Raw genomic sequence first — 24,256 nt, 5'->3', positions numbered from 1 at the left:
TATAATTTAAGTAAAAAATCATTTAATACATACATTTGATTAAGATAAATAAGTAGTTAAATATATATTTATAAATAAGGTTTATTAATAATAATTTATAAATAATATTTTTTTAAAAATGAGATATATTTAAAATAAATATTGTGATAATATTAATTTTTCACAGTATAAATTAGGTCTTAATGTTGGGTCAATAATAATAATGATAATAAGAACAATTTTAAAATAAAAAATAAAATAAAATAAAAACTAATGTCCAGGATTGCTTGAGGTTCATGGACATTTTTAGAGAAAAGTGTTTTAAAAACAATAATAACAGTAATGAAAAACTAAAATAATTAAAATAAATAAATAACCCTGATTAAAATATATAAATTAATTATTGTTTTAAATGATTACTATAAAATAATATATTCAAATCTATCTATCTATTTATTGTTCTCTAATTAGTAAAAAAAAAATATTAAAATAAAAATAAAAGCATAAGCGGAAAAAAGCTGACGTCAGCGACACGAACCATCGCGAGATCTTGCTGTTTCGGCGTTAACACAGATCTCCACACCATTTTGTCGGCCGTCCCCCTGTTTTTACTCCAATGAGAGGCGATTTACAGATCCACAAAACACATTAGAGAATCCACAGCGGCTGTGGGAAGTTTGTTGCCAGGTGTCTCTGCACTACACGACCCCGAACCGCGGACCGGGACCAGCAGCAGAGCTCCGAACCGACCTAACAGGAGAAGATGAGCTTCTTATTGTAAGTTTGACTATGATTTAGGCGATTATTTAGAGATGAATACCATTTTAATCCTTTAGCTTGTTTGCTAAAGAGCTGTTTGAGTTCTTGAACCGAATTGACCTCAGTTCTCCTCGTGGAGATGGTTAAATGTGTCAGTATTTCAACCTGACAGTTGGGTTAAAATACAGCAATTTTAACACAAATGTCGAGATGAGCCCAAATCTGACACATTTGCACCGGTTTCTTGGCTCTCTGATGTGCTGGGCTGGAAGGGGGGCAGATCTTATGTAATGCATGTTTGTTTCACACTGTGTGCTGTTCAAAAAGCACGTTATGTGTCTTGTCACTTTGTATTAGAGTTGCATTGTGTGCAAAGCCTGTGATGCATCCAAGCAGAACATAGCTTTTGATGAAACTGCATGAAGTGCAATTGCTAGCAAGGAGTGCATGATGTTGCAATTGTCATAACAATAAGTCAAACGTTTTTATCCACCCAAAAAGGCTGTTTAAGTAAGTTTAACAGCATTGCATCTTTCCAATCACATCATTTTGGGAGGGAACAGGGTGGATTTGCTTTCTGTAATTACTTTAAAGAACATGTTTACATCTTGCAAGAGGAAGCCAGAGAGGAAATCTCAAATGCAGAACATTTCTCAATCTACTTCTGTAATCTGAAGACTTGCCATACGTTGTTTGTTATGATGCACTGGAATTGAATTTACTGATAAGGTTGTCTGGGATCATTAGAGAAGTCCGTCATATGAAAACCAGCCTCCTTAAAAACAGCTGAGAGTGATTTCATTTGGAAACTATTGTGAATGATGGCGATGGTTCACCGGAAGCATGTGATTTAGGAGAAGTTAAGAACAAACACAGACATGTGATGTCATTGCCATTGTGATGTTTTTGAATTTCAAAGTAAAAAAAAAGGCATGTGTATTCCTGATTGAAACTGGATAAACTACATGCGTGTGTCTGAAGATTTGCATTGTGAATCAGATGAGAAATATGTGAAAAATGACATTATTACACGTGTGCTCCTGATTAGGCGGTATTTTGTACAGCCTGTTTTGACATTCTTTAAAGGAATAGTCACCTTCAGGCCATTCAAGATGTAGATGAATAAATAGAGATTATTAGAGTAAAGTAATTGATTAAAATAAAATAATATAGAATTTATTAAAATAAAATTTTCTAAAATGAAACGAAGTAAGATGAAATTTAAAACAAAAATGTATATAATTATATTTAAATAAGTTTGGTTAAAATAAAAAGATTAAAATAAAATTAAATTAAAATAAAAAAATGTTTTAATACAATAATAATTATATATACGTAGGTTTTAAGTAAAGAAATTAAATTTAAATAAATAAATAAAGTAAAATAAATGGAGATTCAAAATAAAATAAAAATTTGATTTCAAATAAACAAGATTAAAATAAAGAAACATTTTTGATCAAAAGTTTTGACCAAAGTAAATAAATAATATTAAAATGAATATATCTTAAAATACATATAATTTAAGTAAATAAATTTTAAATACATACACGTGATTAAAATAAATAAATAGCTTAAATATACTTTATAATTATAATTATATTGTAATCATATATAATTGGGTGAAAATTATTTAAATAAATAAATGCACATCTAACAGTACAGTACTATAGTAAGTAGGAAAAATATGTAACATTATATGAGCTAATTATTTTTTAAATAATATTTTATTTTTCACAGTATAAATTTGGTCTTTATGTTGGGTCGATGATGATGATAATAATAATAATAATAATAATAATAATAACAATTTTAAAAAGACAAAAAAAATGATAAAAACTGAGGTCCAGAAGTGCTCGAGGTTCATGAATAATTGACAGAAAACAATGTTTAAAAAACAACAGTAATAGTGATAAAAATATAATTAAACAAATAAATAAATAGTCCTCATTGAAATATAAAAGCAAATTATTTATTTTTATATTTATAAATTAATTAGTTTGTTTCTTCATATGATTTGGGGAAATGTAGCATTACATCACTTGCTCACCAGTGGATCCACTGCAGCGAATGGGTGCCGTCAGAATGAGAGTCCAAACAGCTGATAAAAACATCACGATAATGAATTTGTTTCTTATTAACATACAGCTTATCACTTTTTATTAGCTGTTTGGACTCTCATTCTGACGGCACCCATTCACCACAGCAAATCCATTGGTGTGCAAGTGATGCTACAATCTACATCTTGTAGTGTCCTGAGGGGTTTTGCTTAAACTTTTTCATTAAATGTATTTTTTGTTTCATCTCCTCCAGTGGGAATCGTTCGTCTAAGACGTTTAAGCCGAAGAAGAATATTCCAGAAGGCTCTCATCAGTATGAGCTCCTCAAACACGCCGAAGCCACGTTGGGCAGCGGGAACCTGCGTATGGCCGTCATGCTTCCGGACGGAGAAGATCTGAACGAATGGGTGGCCGTCAACAGTAAGAACCAAGAGTGACATCATGTTTATCAATCATCCTCACATGCACGCACACCCACAAAGTGAATCATTTGTTCTGTTTCTACTGTCTTTTTTTGTTTTTGCAGATGCTTTTCTTGTTTCTCCCTATGCGTTCAGTTGCTTTTCTCATTTCCTTCTTAACGACTTTGACCTTTGACCTATTGATGACACCAAACCAGACCTGTCTTGTCTTTATGGATCACCTAAACAGTCCCGAGAGACTCTGTGTCCATTGCAGAATTACTAACACACCTCCCCCAACATGCACACACTCCCAGCAGGATGCAATAGAATGAGACTATTAGTGGAGATGCTGCTGTTTTGTGTTTTTTTTTTTTTTTTTTTTGCAATTTGAAAAATAAATATGACTAGTATTAGTATCTTGTTTGTCTCTAATGACATCAGCAACGGAACTGACTTGAACAAAACCTTCTGATCAAGTGCATCAGCATGATTTCAGATGATTCATGAGCATCTTGTGTGTCAGTGGAAGCAAGAACTTAAAAAAAATGTTTATATATTCTTTAAATATATGTGTATATTTTTAATTTTGTGTATATATATATATTATTTAAATAAATATTAGATTAAATTACACTTCCAGTCAAAAGTTTTTGAACAGGAAGATGTTTAATGTTTTTTTTTTAAGTCTCTCCTGCTCACCAAGCCTGTATTTATTTGATCTTAAGTACAACAAAAACAGTAAAATTTAGAAATATTCTTCCATTTAAAATAACTGCTTTCTATTTTAATATATTTTAACATGTGATTTATTCCTTTGATTTCAAAGCTGCATTTTTAGCATTATTTCTCCAGTCACATGATCCTTCAGAAATCATTCTGATATTCTGATTTACTGCTCAAAAACATTTATTGTTGATTTTGAAAACAGCTGAGTAGAATTGTTTTCAGGTTTGTTTGATGAATAGAAAGTACAAAAGAACAGCATTTATCTGAAATAGAGATAATTTGTAACATTTTAAATGTCTTTATCATCTTTTAATCAATTTAAAGCATCCTAGTTAAATGTATTCATTTTTTATAATTTATTTAAAAATGAAATAATTTGATTAAATTAGTAGATTAAAATAAAATTTTATACAATTTTTAAAATATTTTTTTAAAAGTAAAATTTAAATAAAGTCAAATTAAATTTAAAAATGTTTAAAACAAAAATGTGTAATTAATTATTTTTAAATAAGATTCATTCAAATAAATATATTAAAATAAAATAATAAATACATTTTGAATACATTTGATTAAAATAAATAAATAGTAGTTGTAGTATTAATTTCTATAATTTCTTTAGAAAAAAAAAAATTACTCCAAGCTTTTTGAATGGTGTATTTATCTATTTATCTGAAATAAAAATCTTTTGTAACATTATATACGTATATAATGTTACAAAAGCTTTTTATTTCAGATAAATGCTGATCTTTGGATCTTTCTATTCATCAAAAACGTACTCAACAGTTTTAAATAATAAAATATGTCTCTTGAACAGCAAAATCGGCATATTAGAAAGATTTCTGAAGGATAATATGAAAGCCTGAAGTAATGATGCTGAAAATGTAGTAATTGCATTTTAAAATATATATACAAATAGAAATAGATAATAAATAAATGCAGGCTTGGTGAGCAAAAATTGACTTTTTGATCTGACTGTACAGTATTACTCTGTCTCACTGCATATATAGCAGTCTACTTTTCTTAGTGGAAAACAAACTAGAATTTCTGATTATGCCCAAAATAAAAATAAACTTAAATGTTTCTTTTTGTTTATTTCTGCAGCTGTGGATTTCTTTAACCAGATCAACATGCTGTACGGCACCATCACAGATTTCTGTTCGGAGGACAGCTGTCCGGTCATGTCTGCAGGACCAAAGTGAGTGTGTTTGGACGGTGAGGAATGAATGATGGTGTCTCTCTTCGTCTCTGCATCACTCATCTGTTTTCCTTTAGATACGAGTATCATTGGGCAGATGGGACCAACATTAAGAAGCCTATTAAGTGCTCGGCTCCCAAGTACATTGATTATCTGATGACGTGGGTTCAAGACCAGCTGGATGAAGAGACCCTGTTTCCTTCCAAAATAGGTAAACGATGCAGTGATATTTTAGTATCATTGAGGTCCTATTATAGTTATTAATAAGGTGTTATATTGCCTATTTACATTTTCATTTTAGTTCTTTGTATTTTTTTAACATGTCAATATATTTATTATGTATTATATTTTTAAATTAAACTTAATGAAAATTATAATTTTTTTCTTTGAAGTGAGCCCCTGGCAAATTCTGACTTAAAGTTACTTTTATTCAACCAGCAAGTATTTTTTTTTTTATTAGAAATGACACAGACGTCTCCCAGAAAATATAGACGATGTACAAGAGACATCATTGTGGGAAACAATTATTACTCCTCTTTTATTTACATTTGAACAAAAGCTGCATGTCTAAATTATTCATACCCTTGTCAGTAATCAATAAAAAGCCTTTATTGGCTATTACAGTAATCAAATGCTTCCTATAATTGCTGACCAGCCTTTTGCACGTCTCCACTGGTATTTTTGCCCATTCATCTTTAGCGATGAGCTCCAACTCTTTCAGGTTGGAGGGTCTCCTTGCCATCACCCTGATCTTTAGCTCCCTCCACAGATTCTCAATTGGATTTAAGTCAGGACTCTGGCTGGGCCACTGCAAAACGTTAATGTTTTTGTCTGCTAACCATTTCTTCACCACTTTTGCTGTGTGTTTTGATTCATTGTTGTGCTGAAATGTCCACTGGTGCCCAAGGCCAAGTTTCTCTGCAGACTGCCTGATGTTGTTGTTGAGAATTTTGATGTTTTGCTTCTTTTTCATGGTGTCGTTTACTGTGATTAGGTTCCCTGGTCCACCAGCTGAAAAACACCCCCAAAACATTAGGTTCCCACCACCATGTTAGACAGTGGGGATGGTGTTCTTAGGGTCGAAGGCTTCTCCTTTTTTACGCCAAATGAATGCTACATCATTGTGGCCAAACAATTCAATTTCTGCTTCATCTGACCATAAAACAAAAGACCAGAAAAGTCGTCTTCTTTGTCCAGATGAGCATTTGCAAAGGCCAATTGGGCTTTTGTGTGCCTTATCTGGAGAAGTAATGTCCTCCTTGGTCTGCGTCTGTGGAACCCAGCGGTGTGCAGTGTCTGTTGGACTGTCTGCCTTGAGATGTTGCCACCAGCAGAGCCCAGATGGCATTGGTGGTGGCTATACTTTGCACTGTAGTCACTGGAACTTCAAAACATTTAGATATGGTCTTATAGCCCTTTCCTGACTTGTGAGGGTATGAATAATTTTGGACATGCCACTTTTTTTTCAAACGTAAATAAAAGCTGAGAAATATTTTTAGTCCACAATGATGCCTCTTGTACATCGTCTTATTATCTTTTGGGTGAAGCCTGTGTCATTTCCCGACTTGCTGGTTAAATAAAAGTAACTTTAAGTCAGAATTTGCCAGGGGTATGAATAATTTTGGGCTTGCCTGTATATAGCAGGTCCTGTGGTATTTAACTCCATCTGTCTCATCTGTCCAGGTGTTCCCTTCCCCAAGAACTTCATGTCTGTGGCCAAGACCATCCTGAAGCGTTTGTTCAGAGTTTACGCTCATATATATCATCAACACTTTGATGCGGTCATGCAGCTGCAAGAGGAAGCTCACCTCAACACGTCTTTCAAACACTTCATCTTCTTTGTACAGGTGCCGTCACTGCTTTATTCTTTTTATGAACATCTTTAAAAGTGCTTTCACAAGTCAGGGGGTCATAGGGGTGCTCAAACCTGTTTCTGGAGATCTACCTACCTGCAGACTTCAGTTCCAGCCCTGCTCCAACCCAGCTGTCTGTACTCAGCTGTTCAGTCGTAAAGAAATAGTTTTTTGAGGAAATTATTTCAGGATTTCTCTCCATATAATGGATGTCATTGTTTCCCTCGAGTTTGAACTTCCAAAATACAGTTTAAATGCAGCTTTAAAGGGCTCTAAACGATCCCAGCTGAGGAAGAAGGGTCTTATTTAGTGTAACGATTAGTTATTTAAAAAAAGTAATTTATATACTTATATACAGTTTATGTACTTTTTAACCACAAATACTCGTCTTGGTCTGTGTGAACTGTGTGTTTGTCCTACATCACTGCAGAAGTACCGACCCAGTGTTTACAAAGTGAACATGCAAAGAAGATCAAACACCCTTAACAAGAAAGTTAAAACAGTGATGTAGGACGATTTTGAAGTTGGAGGAAAAAAATTAGATGGGATGTTCAGGCAGAGCTAGATCAAGATGAGCGCTTGCGGTTAAAAGGTATATACATTTTTTTTTGCAAATATCTGACTGTTTCGCTAGATAAGACCCTTCTTCCTTGGCTGGGATCATTTAGAGCCCTTTAAAGCTGCATTTAAACTACATTTTGGAAGTTCAAACTCAGGGGCACCATAGAAGTCCACTTTATGGGGAGAAATCCTTTTCCTGTTTTTTTTTTTTTTTTTTACGACTGAAGAAAGAAAGACACAAACATCTTGAATGACAAGGGGCTGAGTACATTATAATTTTTGGTTCTGGAAGTGTACTACTCCTTTAACTAGCTGGTTCAGGTGTGTTTGATCAGGGTTGGAGCTGAACGTTGCAGGATGGTAGATCTCCAGGAACAGGATTGGGCACCCCTGCTCTAAAACAAGGCCTGAAGTAACTTACAGCTTTTATAATAGCAATATGACAAAATATAGCAATTAATAATCCAAATATACAACTTTTCTCCCCAAGTTATATCATTTATTAATCTAAATGTAGGCTTTTTACAGTTGTCAAGCAACTTGCTGCATTTAATATAGTATTTAAATGATATGGCAATTACTCAAATGATATGTGAAAAAGGGTTGTTTATTCATTTACCAAGTGCACCGGCATTTTTTTTGAATAAATTAATACTTTTATTTATAAAGGATGCATTAAATTGCTCAATTAACTGTTTTTTAGTTTCCCCAAAATATTACTATATAATATAACTGTTTTCAACATTGATGATAATTGTTTCTTGAGCAATTCAGCATATTTGAATGATTATTGAAGGATCATGTGACACTGAAGACTGCGGTAATGATGCTGAAAATTCAGCTTTGCATCACAGAAATAAATTAGATTTTACAATAAATTTAAAAAGAAAACAGTTGTTTTAAATAGTAAAAATATTTCACAATATTACTGTTTTTGCTGTAAAAGTTTACATACACTTTTACCAAAATAAGAGGGATCATACAAAATGCACATGAATATAATTTTTTTTACATAAAATATAGACACAAGAGAAAATAATAGTTGTATTTATAAATAAGTTTACATACACTTGATTCTTAATACTGTGTTGTTACCTGAATGATCCACAGCTGTGTTTTTCATTTAGTGATGGTTGTTTATGAGTCCCTTGTTTGTCCTGAACAGTTACAGTTAAACCGCCTGCCTGCTGTTCTTCAGAAAAATACCTCAGGTCTCACAAATTCTTCTTTTTTTGTGTATTTGAACTCTTTCCAACAATGACTGTATGATTTTAAGATCCATCTTTTTACACTGAGGACAACTGAGAGACTCGTATGCAACTATTACAGAAGATTAAATGCACACTGATTCTTCAGAATATTTTTTTAAATTTAAATATCAGGGTAAATTTAACTTATTTAGTCTTCTGGGAAACATGTAAGTAACTTCTGAGGGCAGTACTAAATGAAAAATTGTTTTAGGCAAAATAAGAAAAATGTACCCATCTTTATTCTGTTCAAAAGTTTTTACCCCCAGCTCTTAATGCATGGTTTTTCCTTCTGAAGCATCAGTGAGCGTTTGAACCTTCTGTAATAGTTGCATATGAGGTCCTCGATGTGAAAAGATGGATCTCAACATCATACAGTCATTGTTGGAAAGGGTTTAAATTAGAGCTGCACGTTTCTGAATAAAATGAGAATCACTATTTTTTTGCTTCGAATAAAGATCACGATTCTGGAGAACTTTTTTATTTAAAAAATTTACCCCTGAACATTAGGTTATCAAACAGCAGTAAAATAGCAGTAAAACAAGACATAATAAATTTCGAATCGAGATCGCGATTTTTTAACAATTAATTGTGCAGCTCTAGTTTAAATACACAAATGCTGAAAAACCGAAGAGTTTGTGTGACATGAAGGATTTTTTTAAGATCAGCAGGCAATTTAACTTTTCAAGACAAACAGCATTGAATCAATCAAGTAACAACACAGTATTAAAAATCAAGTGTGTGTAAACGTTTGAACAGCGTCATTTTTATAAATTCAACGATTTCTTCTCGTGGACTATATGTAAACATCTTTCATGTGAAATATTTAAATCAGCTCGGTACTAACAAAAAAAAAACGTGTTTTGCCTGATCCCTCTTATTTTAGTAAAACAATTAACATTTTGCAGATTCTGCAAGGTGTATGTAAACTTTTGACTTCTGTAAATGCAGCCTTGGTGAGCATTATAGTCTTCTTTCAGAAACATTAAAAATTCTTACCAATTCCAAACATATGAACTGTATTATAGCCTTGATGTTCTTGAATTTTAAGTGAATCAAATAAATAATTTCATCTGTTTTCAGGAGTTTAACTTGATCGATCGTAAGGAGCTGGCGCCTCTTCAAGAGCTCATTGAGAAACTCACAACAAAAGACAGATAAACTGAGACGAGGAGAGGAAAAGAAGTTAACAATGAAGAAAAACCGTGATCCTGCTCTCTCTTCTGACTCTCCTTCTATCTTTTGCTTTGTACAGATGATTTTAACCCCACAGCACTGCTAGGCGAACCATAGCGAAGTGAAGGAAAGGCGCAATACTAATATTTCTAAATGGATCAAACTGATTTTTGGCATTTGGTGACATGATGCCTGGAAGAATAGTTACATATGATTTCAAGTCCTTCTCATTAGTTTACTTACTTTACTTGCTGACTGAAAGAGAGGGGTTTTAACCTTTAAGAAGCTGATAACTGAACATAGTACAAACTACAGTGATTCGGTGATGGTGCCGAGTGAATAGGAGATTGCTTTCTTTGACTAGCGTGAATGTGAAAGGCTGCTTGATTCTTTAATGCTGTAATGCTGACAGCAAAACGATGGAGTTAAATAGCTTAAGTCGATTTTCCTATGCAATAACAATCTTGTCCTCACTGATGTTATTTAGACAGAACTGTTGTTTAAAGTTCATATCAGAGCTTGTTTCGTCATTATATATTTCTTATTTAATATCGGACACTATGAAGGTTAATTTTAAGTTGCATGCTGGAGGACCCTCAGGGCTGATGGGAAGCCGTAGCCTTGAGTTTATATCTTATGCTGTGCGACAAAAAGAGAAAAAAAAGGAAATGTGAGATGGCAGATCAGAGTCTCGGATAAGATTTGTTTCGCACAAGCCGCAGTTGTTTCTGTTAATAGTTTTTTTGTGTGAAGTAACTGGGTTGCCAAGCATTTCTTAAATATTTAAAATTGTGTTTTGGTTATATGGCTCCAATTTAAAAAAATACTTATTCATATAACACAGTTCTGAAATATTCAGCATGTTGATGAATTTAGCTTTATGGTTATGGTTGGAAATATTCAGCATTTGGTTTTGAAGTAAATAACACTGGGTTTTTCTTCTCTACCTCCATTTGAACCTTTTTTCCATCTCTGTTCTATTGACACTTTTATAGTTGTTTAAAATTGGATATTTTAATGTTCTATTGTTTTCACGAATGTAATAGTTTTATTTCTAATGGTTTGGACTATGCCATAGTGTAAAAGTGCCAACCTCTGATTAATATCGGACAGATATGAAGTATTTATAGAGCATTTTTGTCACTGAGATGAGAATATATTTTCCCTGAGCTGTAAAATAATTAGGGTAGATTAGATATGTAAATACATGCATATGTATACAATTTCCTGATATTGATCTAGTTTACATGAATAAAACAATATCACTGACTGATGTTGCTATTTTTGCTGTACATAGAGCAAATAAAACCCTTCTCTTAACATATGTATATGTATGATTCATATTTATATATTTAGATGTGTTCTGTATGTGTGTCTAAAATGAAATGACTGTTTACAGGTAAAGTAACTTTTTAATATTGTTTATTATTTTTATAGACTACCAGTCAAAAGTTTTGGAACAGTAATTAAAAAAAAAAAAAAAAAATTATAGAGTGCATTTATCTGATCCAAAATACAGCAAAAATAGTAATATTATGAAATATTTTTACTATTTTCTTTTCTATTTGAATATAATTTGAAATGTAATTTGTTCCTGTGATCAAAGCTACATTTTTAGCATCATTACTTCAGTCTTCAGTGTCACATGATCCTTCAGAAATCATTATTATATTATTATTATCAATGTTTAAAACAGTTGAGTACATTTTTATTAGGATTCTTTGATGAATAGATCCAAAGATGAACATTTATCTAAAATAAAAGTATACTTTTGTAACAGTATAAACTATTAATAGAAAATTAATAATTTTATTTTGCAAGGATGCTTTAAATTCATCAAAAGTGATGATAAAGACATTTAAAATGTTACAAAAGATTTCTAATTTAGATAAATGCTGATCTTCTGAACTTTCTATTCATCAAAGAAACCTGAAAAAAAATCTACTCAGTTGTTTTCAGCATAATAATAATAATAAATGTTTTTCTGAGCAGCAGAATCAGAATATTAGAATGATTTTTGACGGATTTTGTAATGATGCTAAAAATTCATGTTTGAAATCACAGAAATAAATTAGATTTTAAAATATTTTTAAATAGAAAGCAGTTATTTTAAACAGTAAAAATATTTTTAAATGTTACTGTTCTTACTGTACTTTGGATCAAATGCAGACTTGGTGAGCGGAAAAAACATAAACTTACTGTTCAAAAACCTTTGACTGTTTACAGGTAAATTAACATTTTAATATTGTTTATTGTTTTTATAAATAATTGTAAGTGTTCTTAAGTGATGATAAAGGCATTTATAATGTTACAAAAGATTTCTAATTTAGATATGCTGTTCTTCTAAACTTTATATTCATCAAAGAAACATGAAAAAAATCCACAGCATAATAATAATGTTTTTTTAAGCAGCAATATTAGAATGATTTCTGAAGGATCTTGTGACTGGAGTAATGATGCTAAAAATTCATGTTTGAAAAAATAGGAATAAATTACATTTTAAAATCTATTCAAATAGAAAGCAGTTATTTTAAATAGTAAAAATATTTTACAATTTTACTGTTCTTGCTGTACTTCGGATCAAATAAATGCAGACTCGTTGAGCAGAAAAAACATTACAAATCTTACTTAAAAAAAACTTTTGACCGTTTACAGGTAAAGTAACGTTTTAATATTGTTTTTCATAAATAACTGTAAGTGTTCCTAAGTGATGATAAAGGCATTTATAATGTTACAAAAGAGTTCTAATTTAGATAAATGCTGTTTTTCTAAACGTTCTATTCATCAGAGAAACCTGAAAAAATTCTACTTAGTTGTTTTCAACATAATAATAGATGTTTTTCTGAGCAGCAATTCAGAATATTGAGAATATATGGAGCAATGATGCTAAAAATTCGAATAAAATGTTTGAAAACACAGGAATAAATTACATTTTAAAATATATTCAAATAGGAAGCAGTTTATTTTAAATAGTAAAAATATTTTACAATTTTACTGTTCTTGCTGTACTTTGGGTCAAATAAATGCAGACTTGGTGAGCAGAAAAAAGAACATTAACAATCTTACTGTTCAAAAACTTAATATTGTTTATTGTTTTTCATAAAAAACTGTAAGTGTTCTTAATTATATTTTTCTTCTTTTTAAGTAATAATAACCAACTGGTGTTGTTTATGCGAAGCACATGAGGTTTGAAAGCAGCTGTTTCCGGTGGGAGGAACTTCAAGTTTAAGCGCCAGAATTTAATAGCCTGGTCCCGCCTGTTTCTCTGGTAACTGACTGTAACTGTACAGAGTTATTGTGCATTTCTGCTGTATTGCATGAGGATAAAATGTCTCCCACAGCCAAAAGAGCCTGTCCCAGTCCTCTGAACGACAGTCTGGAGAAAAGACTGAAGCGCATCTCCATTGAAGGCAACATTGGTAAGCCATTCATTGTAATTGGTCAGTACTGTAAGCATATTTCATTGCTGAAAAAAAACAAAACAGAATGCTACAAATACAATTTTTATAAGGTTAAAATGACCTTTCGTAGCGATTTCAGCTTATACATTTAATGTTCTGAGTTTTATGTAGATAATAAATATTTATTGACATAATAGCTGCTTTCGAGACGACGTTGACGAACATTTCCTGTTATGAATAACGTTACATATATACATTTTATTTGGCAAATATTTTTTATTTTATTTTCGTTTTTTATGCGTATTTAGACTATTAAAGACTTACGTTTTGATTTTAAAGTTTAAAAATCGTGTCCGAAGATAGCGGAAGTGGTCTTGTGAATATTCGCAAAACATTTCATACTGTTTCCCGCACTATTCGGAGAGGTTTTCGATTGTTGTCGAAGAAATGTTCGTCGTTTATTCTTTGAACGTTTATCAACGTGTTTAAATGTAATTTTTATCTTCTTTTTTCCTGTTGTAGCTGCGGGTAAATCCACTTTTGTTCGTCTGCTGGAGGAACATGACCGTGAATGGGAAGTAGTACCGGAACCCATCGCCAGATGGTGCAATGTACAAACTCACCACAACGACCATGAGGTACAGTCAAAAATACTGTAAATATAACTAGAATAGACATATTTTATGTTGTGATATAAAATATAACTCTTTATTAATGCCCAAAATGTAATAAAATACACTACCAGTCAGAGTTTTTAAATAGTAAGGTTTTTAATGTTTTTAAAGAAGACTCTTCTGCTCATCAAGCCTGCATTTATGTGATCCAAGTTACAGCAAAAGCTGTAAAATTCTGAAATATTTTTCCTATTTAAAATAACCGATTTCTATTTGAATATATTTTAAAATGTAATTTATTCCTATGATCAAAGATTAATTTTCAGCGTCATTACATCAGGCTTCAGTGTCACACGATCCTTTAGAAATCATTCTTATATTTTGATTTGTTGCACAAAAACCATTTATTATTATTAATATTATGTTGAAAACAGCTGAGTAGATTTTTTTTAGGTTTCTTTGATGAATAGACTGCATTTATCTGAAACAGAAATCTTTTGTAACATTATAAATGTCTTTAGAATCACTTAATAAAACTACTAATTTCAATGAAATAAACTCCCAAGATATTAAATGGTATAGTGTATAATGTTACAAAAGCGTATTTCATATAAATGCTGAACTTTTGATCTTTCTATTTATTAAAAAATACTCAACTGTTTTAAATATTGATAAAAATAATATGTTTGTTGAATAATTTCTGATGATCATGTGACACTGAAGACTGAAGTAATGATGCTGAAAATGTAGCTTTGATCACAGGAATAAATTACATTTTAAAATACATTTACATAGAAAACAGTTATTTTAAATAGTAAAAAATATTTCAAAATTTTACTGTTTTTGCTGTACTTTGGATCAAATAAATGCAGGCTTGATGAGCAGAAGAGACTGCTTTAAAAAAACATAATCTTACTGTTCAAAAACTTTTGACTGGTAGTGTAAATAATATTAATAATCTGTAATAATTTAAATATGTAATCTATAATTATTAACAGTTCATATATAATTATCATATTATATGTTTATAAAAAAATAAAATTCATAATATATAATTTACGTATTATTTATAATTGTTTAAATCAATTTAAATATTATTTTTTTTAATCAGTTTTTAAATCATTTTACATCATATACATTAGTATAAATTATTGTATTATTAAATTGCCAAGCATGTTTTTTTCCAGTATACATTTAATTTTGTAATATTTATAATATAATGATTTATAATATTTGTAATTTATATATTATTTATCATTTTATTGTTATCATTTAAAATATTATATATTACGTTATAAAAGCAGTTTGAAATACTAAAATATAGTTGAAAACACAATTTATGTAACTTCAGTTTAATGTACGATCTTTAGAAAATACATAAACATAAATATTGTTATCATTTGAAATAAGATTATATTTATAATATTTGAAATCCTTTAAATTTAAGCTTTGATCACGGGAATAAATTACATTTTAAAACACATTCAAATAGAAAGCAGTTATTTTAAATTGTAAAAATATTTCACATTTTTACTGTACTTTGGATCAAATAAATGCACTTAAAAAAATTTTACTGTTCAAAAACTTTTGACTTGCAGTGTAATTTACTCATAAAATATGTATGAATGTCATAATAGAGAACAAAATGTCAAACCAAGTGGCCTTTGTTTTGAAGAAAGTTAGCACAAACGCACTCTTCAAGTGGTTTTCCATTAAAAGTAGTTTACAGAATGGCTCATTTCTTGTGCAGATGGCACTTGGTTGGATGTTTTGTGAGACTCAGTCACGAATATCAATATTTTTGTGGTCACTGTACGTTATATGTTTACTGTGTCAGTGTCTGAGTATAATAAGTAGGCCTGTAATCCAACGCTGCGATGGAAACAGCTCTGGCAAACACTGTTGTCCCCTGGGACTTAGCAGATGGTTTAGTCCTGAACTGCTAAGCACTCAACAGAACTACTGCTGCTGCTGCTTCACACACTTACTGCTGATAAATATAGTGTTAGATCAATTAAAGCTTAATTGGAGTGTTTCCTGCGGGAGAGGCCTTGTGTCTCTTTTAAAAGTGTCAAGAGGCTGGTCTTTATATCTATGGCTCACGGTGGACATGAATGGCATTTGACCCACTACTGAAGTGTCAATTAAAGCTATATTAGCACGTTCTTTGTAAATGTCACTGTCACCTTGCTTTCTGTGAAGCAGACTAATCAGACTTTAAAAGGCCATTTATGTCAATTAATATAATGTCTAAATCAGTTATGTGACTTTATATTTACTTTATATATACTTTTTAATTTATTAGTCCTTGCATGGTGCAAACTATTGCATCAGTGTTATTTTATTTTCATACATATATAGATTTTTTTCTATTTTTCATAAGTTGTTTAAAATATGTCTATATAGTTTAATGTTTTATTTTAGTTTTAGTGCATCAAGTTAAACTAAATGCAAAATGTTAGTTATGTATTTTTTACATTTTACTTAAAAGTAACCCATTTTGAATGGATTTAGTTTTAGTTAACTATAATAACTGTATTGCACTAAAAATAGGTTTAAATTTAAGTGCAATTATTATTAATAGTAATAATTAGAAAAAATAAAAAAATAAACAGAAAATATGAATGCATGTTTAAAATAAAATGAATATATCTAGAGAACATAATACTTGGATATTTAATTGTTAAAAAATAATAATTTAATAACTAAAGAACTTTGAACTGAATTTTATTTTTAAAATATTTTCTTTAAAAAAAAAAAGAAAAAAATATTTATTTATAATTTATAATATATATATATATATATATATATATATATATATATATATATATATATATAATAAACAAAAAAAATACTTGATCAATATTTATGTTTATCAGCTGTTTTGCTAATATTTATATAATTAATAATACATTTTTAATAGTTCATTATATTTGTAGCATTTCTAGAGTCCATAGTACTGAATTTCATTTTTAAATCTTATATTTAAAAAATATATATATAGAGAGAGAGAGAGAAAGAGTGATATATATTGATATAAATAAACAATAATAAACAGAAATAAAAATAAATATATAGTTATTTAATAGTTAGAAATATTAAGAATTTAAAAATGACAACAGTGAATGCCTAAATTCACGTGTAACATTTAATCCAGTTCATTTTATTTTTAAATCTTATATATATATATGTATATGTATATGTATATATACCAATATATCATTTATAAATATTTGTTTATCCGCTGTATAATCAATATCAGATATTAAATCATTAAAAATATTAATCATCGAATATTATTACATATATTGTTTTAGAATTCTAAAAAATATTATTTAGAATATTGATATAAGAATAAACAAAAATTAAGATAAAACATTAAGAAATAAAATTAATTGACATTTATATTTATGAACTGTATCATGAATATTGGATATTTAATCAATAAAAGTATTAATAATTATTTAATAATGACAATAATGAATGCCTAAATTCACATGTAAAGCCAGTTCATTCTACTATTTATATTTGCATATATTTATTAACCATATAATTAATATTGATTAAAAAAAAAAAAAAAAAAAATATATATATATATATATATATATATATATATATATATTCAATGATCAGTATTTTCATATAGTTATCGACCATGTCATATATATTTAATTATCTTACCAATTTCTTGTCTTGAATTTGACACAAATATTCGGTACCTAACAAATGTATACCAATGTATGTGCAGGAATTGACCACTTCTCAGAAGAGTGGAGGGAACGTGCTGCAGATGATGTACGAGAAGCCCGATCGCTGGGCCTACACCTTCCAGAGCTACGCCTGCATGAGCCGCATCCGCTCGCAGATCAGATCCACCAAAGGAAAACTGCGAGAGGCAGAGAATCCGGTCCAGTTCTTCGAGCGATCCGTGTACAGCGACAGGTAGATTGCACCTGCTATTAACATCCATTATCAAACATCTAAAATGCATCTCCTCGTTTGGTTGATGAAGGCTCTGTGATTGTTATACAACCGTCATTATGTCACAAAGTCAAATAAATAGAAATATCAACTAATCGGCTTACTTTAATCACTTTGATTGTGGTGTTGCAGGTACATCTTTGCCTCTAACCTCTATGAAAGTGAGTGTGTGAATGAAACCGAGTGGGCGATCTATCAGGACTGGCACAGCTGGCTGCATAAGCAGTTTGGGAAGCACATCGAGTTGGACGGCATCATTTACCTGCGGGCAAAACCAGAAGTATGAACACGCAACCACATGAGGCTTTTAAAGGGAATCTGCTGGGCTGTGGAAAAAGGGTAAACAAGGTCGATCTTGTGTTTCAGAGGTGTTTGGAAAGACTGCATTTGAGAGGAAGAGACGAGGAGCAGGGGATTCCACTGGAATATCTGGAGAAACTCCACTATAAACATGAGTGCTGGTTACAGCACAGGACTATGAGGTAACACACACACACCAGCCATTAAAATGTATTTACTTATTTATGGTGCCAAAGTATCACTATGTTTGACATCTTAAAAAAAGTTTATATAAATTAATATGTGACCCTGGACCACAAAACCAATTAAAAAAACTGAGATATATACATCATATGAAAGCTTTCTATTGATGTATGGTTTGTTATGATAGGACAATATTTGTCCGAGATACATCTAATTGAAAATCTGGAATCTGAGGGTGCAAAAAAATCAAAATACTGAGAAAATCACCTTTAAAGATGTCCAAATTAAGTTCTTAACAATGCATATTAATAATCAAAAATTACATTTTGATATATTTTTAGTAGGAATTTTTCAAAAAATCTTCATGGAACATGATCTTTACTTAATTTCCTAATGATTTTTGGCATAAAAGAAAAATCAATAATTTTGACCCATACTATGTATTTTTGGCTATTGCTACAAATATACCCCAGCGACTTAAGACTGGTTTTGTGGTCCAGGGTCACATATAAGTTTGTATGAATTATATGCTATTGTTAATTTTATTTTATTAATTTCTTAATAATTATATGATAAATATAATATGTAATATATATATTTTCTTTTTAAAACAATATTATTTTTATTATATTTTCTATATTATTAATTTACATTTAGATTTTTCTGTATACGTTTAGATTATTATATATACTTTTTAAGGATGAAAAATGTAGCTGATGTAAAATGTACACAGATTATACAAAAATTAATTATTATAATATTATTTAGATTTTATTTATTAATTTACATTTAGATATTGTTATATTAACTTTTAAGAATGTAAAGTGTAGTGAAATGATACTAAAATAAAATTATTACATATTATTTGTATTTTGTTTATTTAATTTTATTTATTGATTTAACTTTTTAAAGATGTAAAATGTAACAAGATAATACAGTTATAAATTATATTTATATATTTATAACTTTCTCTTTTTAATTAATTTATTTTTATATATTAGTAATACAAAGATTATTATTTTTATTATATTTTTTTAATTATTAATTTATATTTAGATTTTTCTATATACTTTTAGATTATTATATATACTTTTTAAGGATGTAAAATGCATCTGATGTAAAATGTACACAGATTATACAAAAATAAATTTAAATATATTATTTAGACTTCATTTATTAATTTACATTTAGATATTGTTTTACTAAGGTTGTGAAATGATACTAAAATAAATTATTATATATTATTTGTATTTTATTTAATTTTATTTATTTATTTAACCTTTTAAGGATGTAAAATGTCACAAGATAATACAATTATATTTTATATTTATAACTTATTTATTTATTAATTTATTTTTATATTACTTTTATTATAATTTTTACAATTATAAAAAATAATTATAATTGTATATATTTAGATTTTTCTATATACTTTTAGATTATATATACTTTTGAAGGATGTAAAATGTACACAGATTATACACAAAAAAATTTAATATATTTGATTTTTATTTATTTACATTTAGATATTACTTTTTTAAGGATGTAAAATGTAATGAAATCATACTAAAATAACTTATATATTATTTTTATTTTATTTATTTCACTTTTTAAGGATGTAAAATCTAGCAAGATAATACATTTATAAATTATATTTTATATAAATGACATCACATAACATAACACACCGTGCCATTATTTATTTAACAAAAATAAAGCCAAGATAGAAAAGTCATGTGTGAGAAAGTTAGGACACCCTATGATTCGTTTGCCTGTAGATCCACTTTTAGCAGCAATAACTTGAAGTAATTATTTTCTATATGACCTTATTAGTCTCTCGCATCGTTCTAGAGGAATTTTGGCCCACTCTTCTAATGTTATTGAGGTTTGTGTGAATTTGTTTATGCACAGCTCTCACCACAGCATTTGTGTCAGGATGAGGACTTGACTTTGAATGGGCTATCCTCACATTTGACTCTAGAAAACGTTGGTATACAGAGGAGTTGATAGTTGACTTATTGACAGGTTTTGCCCAGTTCCTGGCTCAAAACAAGCCCACAATCATCAGCCCTCCACCAGCATGTGTGACTTTTGGTATGAGGTGTTTGTGCTGTTGTAGTTCTTGGGTTGTATCCCATTTCTCTGAGCATTACACGGTTTGACTTTGGGGGTGAATTTGCTGGGACATCCACTCCTGGGAGGATTGGTGTATGTTTGAATGTCTTCCACTTGTTAAAAAACTTCCTCACTGTAGAGTTGTTTGGAAATGGCTGTATTACTCTTCTCAGATTGATGACAGCAATAATTGCTTCTCGAAGATCATTATTGATGTCTTACCTCTTTGGCATTGTGTTGACACACACCTGAAGGCTCCAGACCAGCAAACTGCCAAAGCTTATGTTTTTATAGAGGCGCTCAAACTTGCTGATGATCAGTTAATCAAAGGCATTTGATTAGCATTACCGTTACTTACACTTTCAATTTCTATTAACAGTAAGGGTGTCCTAACTTTGTCACACATGGCTTTTCCATTTTGGCTTTATTTTTAAATAAATGATAAAACAGTGTAACATGCCATGTTTTATTGTTCATGCGTTATTGTTGAATTCATTGAATTCAATAGGATGTCCTAAATTTTTCACATGACTGTGTGTGTGTGTGTGTGTGTGTGTGTGTGTGTGTGTGTGTGTGTGTGTGTGTGTGTGTGTGTGTGTGTGTGTGTGTGTGTGTGTGTATAATTATTATTTACATTTAGATTTTATTGTTATATTTACTTTTAAGATTTTAAAAAGTAAAATGTAAAGATGATACAAAATAAATTATTCATTTTGATTTTGTTAATTTATATTTAAATATTTTTATATTAACCTTTTCAAGAATGTAAAATGTAGCAAGATGATATTATTAATGTACTTTTAGATATTAGAAATACAAATATTATTTTATTTTTTATTAATTAAAATTAAGATTTTATTATATATACTTTTTAAGGATGTAAAATGCAGCGGATGATTCAAAATTAATGTTATACATTATTTTAATTTTATTAATTTAAATTTATATATATATATATATATATATATATATATATATATTTATTTTATTTTTCTAATATAGAATTTATTAATTTAAAATGATTTATAATAATTTTATTTATTTATAATTATACTTTTTTTAAGGATGTAAAATGTAGCTGATGATACAAAGATACAAAAATACATTATTAAAAGTACATTCCTAAAGTTAGAAAAAATATATATATATGAAGTCCTAAAATGTATTTATTTACATTTTATATTTTTATTTATTATATATATATGTGTGTGTATTACTGTATATATGTATATGTATATATATATACACACACACACACACACACACACATTTAAAATAAGTAAATGCATTTAAAAATATTTATATTTTATATATATTAACTTCTTAACAATGTAAAATGTAGAAAGATAAATTATAAAAAAAGTAATTTGAATGAATTAATTATTACAAATAAATATTGTGCACCCTCATTTGTGCATATGTGTATGCAGTATGGAGTTTGAGTATCTGAATGAAGTGCCGGTTCTTACCCTGGATGTCAATGACGATTTTAAAGACAACAACATCAAGTGTGCTGATATGATCGAGAAGGTATGACACACACATTAAAAATAACTGAATTCTGTCATTTTTTACTCACTCATTATGTTTGATGATTCTTAGAAAGACATGAGGGTGAGTAAATTATTCCCTCTGTGGAGCACATTTTCTTTGCATGCAGATGAATTCATCACACAGTGCAGTAATAAATGCATTAAAGTGAAACAGTTGCATGATTAAATTTTTTCTTTTGTTTTTGTCTTCCCAGGTGAAAGAATTTCTCAGCACCCTGTGATTACGATGAGAAAAGGTGCATGTTGGCCAAAATTTTTTACATTTGTGTGTTTTTGTTTATATACATTTTGAATCTGAGTGATGAAATTTAGTGTGGCGTAAGTGGTGTACATTATGCACTTATCAGTGTTTTTGTTATTTAATGTGTTTACTTTTATACTTTATGAATTAAATAAAAAAAATGAATAATCAACTTTCTCTTTAAAGAACAAATATAAGAAGTCTCTGTGAAGTTCTGCTCAACAAGGCTTCATTTGTTTGATCAAAAATACAGTAAAATCTGTAATAATTTGAAATATTATTTCAATTTAGTAAAACTGCTTTCTATTTGAATATATTTTCATATGTAATTTATTTTTATGATGCAAAGCTGAATTTTCAGCATCATTACTCCAGTTTTCAGTGTCACATGATCCTTCAGAAATCATTCTAATCATTCCAACATTTATTATTCAGTATTTATAGATATATTTTTTTGATTAATAGAAAGTTCAAATAATATATTTAATTTGAAATAGGAATCTTTTGTAACGTTATAAACATCTTTAATGTCACTTTTGATCAATTTAATGCACCCTTGCTGAATAAAAGTATTACTTTCTTGTTAAAAATTGTACTGACCCCAAACTTTTGAACCTTGGTGTATAAATATTCAACCGTTTGTTTTAATCTAAGCATTCTTTGAGTGACTTTAAAGGAATAGTTTACCCAAAATCAGCTGAATCATCAGTCACTCTCCCTCAAGATGTTTAACGCCCCTATGCTGGAGCTGCATTTTGGGAAAGCTGTTCCTGTGAATGCGCATGTGATACCAATGTGATGTGCACAGGTGTGTGCTGACAACACGGTCTCACCCCAAGTCGTCACATATTGACGTTTGGTCAGGACCCCTTGGCGTCGCATTTTGACGCACAGGGTACCCCTTCAGCGTCATTTTTGGACGTGCAGGGTCCTCCACTGGTTTAAATAAGAAACCCTTGGCGTCAATAAGCTGACGTGAAAGGCACTGTGAATTTTATCGTCAAGATTAAATGATATATTGGGTAATAATTTTGCCATTATTGCATATGTATCGGGGTGTGATTTTTCAATGCAAACAGTCACAACAGTTGATTTATATTACACTATTTACACATTTACGAGCACGTAACCCAACCCCTGCCCCTAAACCTAACCATTTGTCAATGAAACACAGATAACATGCAGCTATAACTACAGTCACAATTTATTTAAAAAATATGAATATTCCAAGTCTTCCGAGGCAAAACGATTGATTTGTGAGAGGAACAGACGCGAACGCCGTCTCCGTCCGCTGTAAAGCTCATCCTGTTTGCCGCAGTCCGTGCGCGAATTCAAAAAATGCCGCCAGACAGCAGAAGCATTACGTCAGCCTTGGTTGTGAAATTCTATTGGCTCTTGTGTGTCTCGTGACCGATTACGTCATGCTAATGCTCGGGCGTATCTTTTTGAATAAGAATGTGAGCAACGTTAACGAAGCAGGATCATTTTCAGCGATTAAAACCTTATGTTTTACTTTCTTCTCCACATTAAGATATCGTATGGCTTCAGAAGACTTGGAATGCAACACGACTTGTTTGTAATGCTTTTTTTTTCAGTTTTTGCAATAAATACATGTGACTGTACTTATATTTGCCTGTGCTTTGTATTGTTCAGAAGTGGGTAGGTTTAGGGTAGGGGTTGGTTTAGGTGATCCAGTCAAAGTATAAATTTATATAAAATTGTTTACATTTTTACAAATGCATGCAAACCAGTAAGACAAACAACTGAAAACAGTGGAGGACCCTTCACGTCAAAAAACTACGCTAAAGGGGTACCTTAAGCGTCAAAATGCGACGCCAAGGGGTCCTGACCAAACGTCAATATGTGACGACTTGGGGTGAGACCGTGTTGGTGCTGATAGTCTGAATGGCC

The 24,256-nt window shown here is 30.1% G+C and overlaps 2 protein-coding genes across 2 annotated transcripts; both read left to right on the top strand.

Annotated features, from left to right (window-relative positions):
• Positions 1-619: 619 nt before the first annotated feature.
• mob1bb (MOB kinase activator 1Bb) lies at positions 620-11,281 on the top strand. Its single transcript, XM_073824360.1, has 6 exons — positions 620-756; positions 3,049-3,215; positions 5,027-5,120; positions 5,198-5,331; positions 6,804-6,967; positions 9,865-11,281. Exons 1-6 carry the CDS (start codon positions 743-745, stop codon positions 9,940-9,942), a joined length of 651 nt encoding a protein of 216 aa, XP_073680461.1. The 5' UTR covers positions 620-742; the 3' UTR covers positions 9,943-11,281.
• A 1,938-nt stretch (positions 11,282-13,219) lies between these two features.
• On the top strand, positions 13,220-22,929 carry dck (deoxycytidine kinase). Its single transcript, XM_073824925.1, has 7 exons — positions 13,220-13,376; positions 13,881-13,996; positions 17,721-17,914; positions 18,086-18,233; positions 18,320-18,435; positions 21,982-22,081; positions 22,299-22,929. Exons 1-7 carry the CDS (start codon positions 13,286-13,288, stop codon positions 22,323-22,325), a joined length of 792 nt encoding a protein of 263 aa, XP_073681026.1. The 5' UTR covers positions 13,220-13,285; the 3' UTR covers positions 22,326-22,929.
• The last annotated feature ends 1,327 nt before the right edge of the window (positions 22,930-24,256 follow it).

Source organism: Garra rufa, chromosome 19 (genome assembly GCF_049309525.1).
Source record: "Garra rufa chromosome 19, GarRuf1.0, whole genome shotgun sequence".
NCBI classification, from domain to species: domain Eukaryota; kingdom Metazoa; phylum Chordata; class Actinopteri; order Cypriniformes; family Cyprinidae; genus Garra; species Garra rufa.
Note: the sequence above shows the minus strand (reverse complement) of the source record. Positions and strands in the feature narration are given on the sequence as shown.

Coding starts and splice junctions, on each gene's coding strand:
- dck (XM_073824925.1), top strand. CDS start 13,286: ATGTCTCCCACAGCCAAAAGAGCCTGTCCCAGTCCTCTGAACGACAGT. Junction 13,377..13,880: donor CTCCATTGAAGGCAACATTG/GTAAGCCATTCA, acceptor TTCCTGTTGTAG/CTGCGGGTAAATCCACTTTT. Junction 13,997..17,720: donor CTCACCACAACGACCATGAG/GTACAGTCAAAA, acceptor ATGTATGTGCAG/GAATTGACCACTTCTCAGAA.
- mob1bb (XM_073824360.1), top strand. Junction 5,121..5,197: donor GTCATGTCTGCAGGACCAAA/GTGAGTGTGTTT, acceptor GTTTTCCTTTAG/ATACGAGTATCATTGGGCAG. Junction 6,968..9,864: donor ACTTCATCTTCTTTGTACAG/GTGCCGTCACTG, acceptor ATCTGTTTTCAG/GAGTTTAACTTGATCGATCG.